The sequence below is a fragment of the Microtus ochrogaster genome, chromosome 7 (genome assembly GCF_000317375.1).
Source record: "Microtus ochrogaster isolate Prairie Vole_2 chromosome 7, MicOch1.0, whole genome shotgun sequence".
Lineage (NCBI taxonomy): Eukaryota > Metazoa > Chordata > Mammalia > Rodentia > Cricetidae > Microtus > Microtus ochrogaster.
Genome location: NC_022014.1, coordinates 63,625,719 through 63,630,251, shown reverse-complemented (window position 1 = coordinate 63,630,251; position 4,533 = coordinate 63,625,719). Strand labels below are relative to the sequence as shown.

Sequence of the window (4,533 nt, the reverse complement as noted above, 5' to 3'; positions counted from 1 at the left end):
GTAGACCAGGCTGGTCTCGAACTCACAGAGATCCGCCTGCCTCTGCCTCCCGAGTGCTGGGATTAAAGGCGTGCGCCACCATCGCCCAGCTTGATTTGTTTTTCAAGACAGGGTTTATCTGTGTAGCTTTGACTGTCCTGGACTAGGCTGGCCTCAAACTTACAGAGATCTGCCCGTCTCTGCCTCCCAAGTGCTAGAACTAAAGGCATACATCACCACCACCTGGCTCAAATAAATAAATCTTTAAAAAAAAGTATGTCTACCTGGGTGTAGTGACACACTCCTGTAAATATAGCAGTAAGGCTGGAGATTGAGATAGAAGAATTGAGAGTTGAAGGTTCAGCCTGGGCTACATTTCTAGAACCTAACTCAGAAAAAGGGAGAAAGCCGGGCGGTGGTGGCGCATGCCTTTAATCCCGGCACTTTGGAGGCAGAGGCAGAGGTAGGCGGATCTCTGTGAGTTCGAGACCAGCCTGGCCTACAAGAGCTAGTTCCAGGACAGGCTCCAAAACCACAGAGAAACCCTGTCTTGGAAAAAAAAAACCAAAAAAACAAAAAGAAAAAGGGAGAAAATAAAAACCAATTCCTAGAAACCTAAAAACCACAAAGAGTTACTTAATGTAATTTTGTGTAATCCCTGCACTATAATCTAGGCATCTATGGATTCATATGTATTTGGAGCTATGGAGAGTTAGCCATCTCTGTTGCCTTGGGGTATTACTTTTGTATTTAGAAAACTTGATGGTTTAGCTGATGATTAGACGCAGTTTACAAAAGACATTTTGATAGTTATGATAATGATTTGGTCATTTCTTGACAGTATGCAATTGGCAGTGGATGTGCAGATTCCAGAATGTTTTGGAGGAGTGGCTGGTGAGGCAGTATTTATTGACACAGAGGGTAGTTTTATGGTTGATAGAGTGGCAACCCTTGCAACTGCCTGCATTCAACACCTTCGCCTTATAGCAGGAGCACACACGGACGAAGGTGAGTTAGCACAAAGTGCTCCTTCTGTACGAGAAAGACAGTTTGTATTTGTGCCATTTCAGACTTCAGTAAGAGGTTGTCCCAAACTTGAAGCTTCTGCCTAGTTAGCAGTACTCTCCCTGAAGCCTAGCTGTCTGTGATCATTCTGCCTCAGTCTCCAGGATGCTGGGATGGCAGACCTGTGTCGTACCCAACTTAGCAGCCATTGCTTTTTTAAATTTATTAATTTTTTTAAATGGTTTTTCAAGTCAGGGTTTCTCTGTGTAACAGTCTTGGCTGTCCTGTAACTCACTTTATAGACCAGGTTGGCTTCAAACTCCCAGAGGTCTGCCTGTCAAACCTCCCAGGTGCTGGGATTAAAGGCGCTCAGCATCACACCCAGCACAGCTCATGTCCTTCACCACTGAGTCACCTATCCAGCACAACAGACTTTTATAAGTAATTGAGAAGGTAAGCACCATGGCCAGTGCGAAGGCTCAGCAGCTAAAGGTGCTTGTCACCAAGCTTGATGATGGAATTTGACCTCTAGAACTGCTATAACAGAAGAAGAGAACTGAAAATTGTCCCCTGAAATCCACAGATGCACTGTGGCGTTTGCATAAACAGGCACACACAGTTCATTACAAACAAAAACAGATTTTTTTTTTGTTATATTTTTTCAGTAGAGATTCTGGAAAGGTAGAAGACAAAATAATTCTGTCTAAAATGTCCAGTCGTGGCGCACGCCTTTAATCCCAGCACTCGGGAGGCAGAGGTAGGCAGATCTCTTTTTGAGACCAGCCTGGTCTACAAGAGCTAGTTCCAGGAAAGGCTCCAAAACCACAGAGAAACCCTGTCTCGAAAAACCAAAAAAAAAGTCTTACCCAATCTGTCCTTGAAAGTCCTGTATGGACAGAAGATGTGCTGAGGCACTGGGATGTGAAGGCTTTAATGATTGGTGCATGAGAAAAACTAAAGGTTGTTTGTTTTGTTTTTTTACTAACTTAGTGTATATTGGAAGAGGCCAGAGTTTACTAACCTGAAGTCTAGTTCCCAGGATATCCTTGTACTGCTGTATGCCTGAGGATGATCTGGCGCTGAGCCTCCTGCCTCCTTTTCCCACCTGCTGGGACTGCAGCTGTGAGCTGCTGGGTGCAGATAATTTTTCTGTGATGTTTTGTTTTGTTTACTTTGTTTTGTTGTTCATTTTTGCAATGTTGGGGATCAAACCCAAGGCCTTGGAAATGTTAGTCAAGCACTCTATCACTGAACATCATTCCAGCCCGTTCTCTGTGAGTGAATCTCTGCACACATGCACTTGTGCATACACACGCGAAGGGTTGAACCAGGGCCCTCCCTGCTCAGAGCAGGCGAGCACCTCCCACTGCAGCCTCCTGTTGGTTTTGTTTTGTAATGTTATAGCATAAGTCGTTTTTTATTTGGCTTCTTGAGACAGGATCTTACTCTGTAACCCAAAGTGGCCTGGAACTATGTAGGTTAGCTGGTCTGAAACTCCCAAATTAAACAGTTTCTGACATTTGTTGAGCTGGAGAGATGGCTCGGTGGTTAAAAGTACTACCTGCTCTTCCAGAGGTCCTGAGTTCACGTCCCAGCAACACATGGCAGCTCACAGCCATCTATAATGGGATGTGCCTTCTTTTGGTGTGCAGACATACATATAGGCAAAGCACCATATATATAAATAAATAAATCTTTTAAAAAACATCTCATTTTACTTAGTGTGTATGCTCATGTGTGGAGATCAGAGAGAATTTGAGTTGTTTCTCCTACTGTGTGGATCCCAGAAATTGAACTCAGGTCATCTTGTCGGCCATCACATACATCATAGGGACAGAAGAGAGTTCATTCATTAAAAGCTCTTGCTGCTCTTGCAGAGGATCTCGGTTTGGTTCCCAGCACCTCATGGAGGCACACAACTCTTCATAGCTCCAGTTCTGCCCTCAGTGGGCTCAAGGCACACACAAGGTGCACTTACATACACGCAAAACACCTAATCATGTTAAAATCTTTAAAAAAATACATTTTAGAATGTGGTAATTAGTTTCTCATTTCAAAGCCAAACTCGCTTTATTTTCTTTTATGTTTGGGTGTTTTGCCTGAATGTATGAATGCACTGTATGTGTACATTGCCTTTGGAGGCCAGAAGAGGGCATCAGATCTCCTCGGACTAGAATTACATTCTGTTGTGAGCTGCCATGTAGGTTCTAGGACTCAAACCTGATTGCTCTGGAAGAACAGCCAGTATTCTTAACTACTGAGCCATCTTTCTAAGCACCCTCCTCGCTTTTTTTAAAATTTATTTTTTTCTAAACATGGCTGTCCCAGTACTTTCAGTGTAGACCAAGGTGGCCTTAAATTCTAAAGCATACTGACTTTTTAAAACCATACTGAACCATACTGATGTTTTAAAATCCAGTGTTAAGATTTCATAGTGTTACTACTCAAAGATTAGATTGTTAAAGGGAAAATATACTCCATTGGGACATTTTTCTTTTAAAATCTTTTGTTTTTGCTTTTGTTTTTTGTTTTGTTTTATTTTCAATACAGGGTTTCTCTGTGTAGTCCTGACTGTCCCTTGAACTCAGTTTGTAAATCAGGCTGGCTTTGAACTCAGAGATCTGCTTACCTCTGCCCACCAAGTGCTAGAATTAAAGGTGTGAGCCACATCCCTAGACCCTGGATTTTCCTTTGAATTCTTAATTTGTATTCTTCAAAAACAAGAAAGAGAAACTTCAATCGTGATACTTCTGTTCAGTGGAAATCAATAGCTGGAGATAAACAGTAAGAATTTTGTTTATCTGTGAATAAATAATCCCTAGTATATTACATACACAATCAAAGACAATAAAGTAAGTTTGGTTTTGAAATAAGAAACTAATTGTTGCATTTTAAAATGTGTTTTTAAAAAAATTATTTTAATGTGATTAGGTATTTTTCTGCATATAAGCACACCATGCCTGTACCTGATGTTCATGGAAACCAAAAAGTGATATCAGATCTCTTGGAACTGGCGCTATGGATGGTTAGAGTTAGGGTAAGCTGCTATGAGGGTACTGGGAACCAAACCTGGGTCCTCTGCAAGAGCAGCAAGAACTCTTAAAGAAACAGTAGAAAACATTAAAAACTAAATAATAAGATCAGCAGTCAACAAAGCACATTTTACAGAGCTTCTGCGGTGGTTCTGTCATCTTTTAGATGTGATGTTGTTTTACAAGGGTACAAATAACGTATCTGTGATTGTCAGACTATTAGGAAAAGAAAATCTAAACTGTTTTCAGATTGCTTTGTTGTTTGTTTCAGAACATCAGAAAGCCTTGGAGGATTTCACTCTTGAAAATATTCTTTCCCATATTTATTATTTCCGTTGTCATGATTACACTGAGCTGCTGGCACAAGTCTATCTCCTTCCAGATTTCCTTTCAGATCACTCAAAGGTATTGGTCATACTACTGAAATAAAATCTTTGAAAGTGTTGATAATACAAAAATAAAGTGTAGCATAAACTTGATGTCCCTGCCCTGCAACTTATTTATTTTACTCTACTTT

At 41.0% G+C, this 4,533-nt stretch overlaps 1 protein-coding gene across 2 annotated transcripts in view; it reads left to right on the top strand.

Moving 5' to 3' along the window:
* Nucleotides 1-3,713, top strand: part of Rad51c (RAD51 paralog C) — a 5,922-nt gene extending 2,209 nt beyond the window's left edge. The window contains exons 3-4 of one of the 2 annotated variants that reach the window (XM_013347539.1): nt 821-987; nt 3,535-3,713. In XM_013347539.1, coding sequence (XP_013202993.1) covers nt 821-987; nt 3,535-3,566 — 199 coding nt within the window. In that variant the 3' untranslated portion in view covers nt 3,567-3,713. Of the gene's footprint in view, nt 1-820; nt 1,184-3,534 lie in introns of those variants that run through there. The other variant, XM_026780691.1, reaches the window with a different exon arrangement.
* The last annotated feature ends 820 nt before the right edge of the window (nt 3,714-4,533 follow it).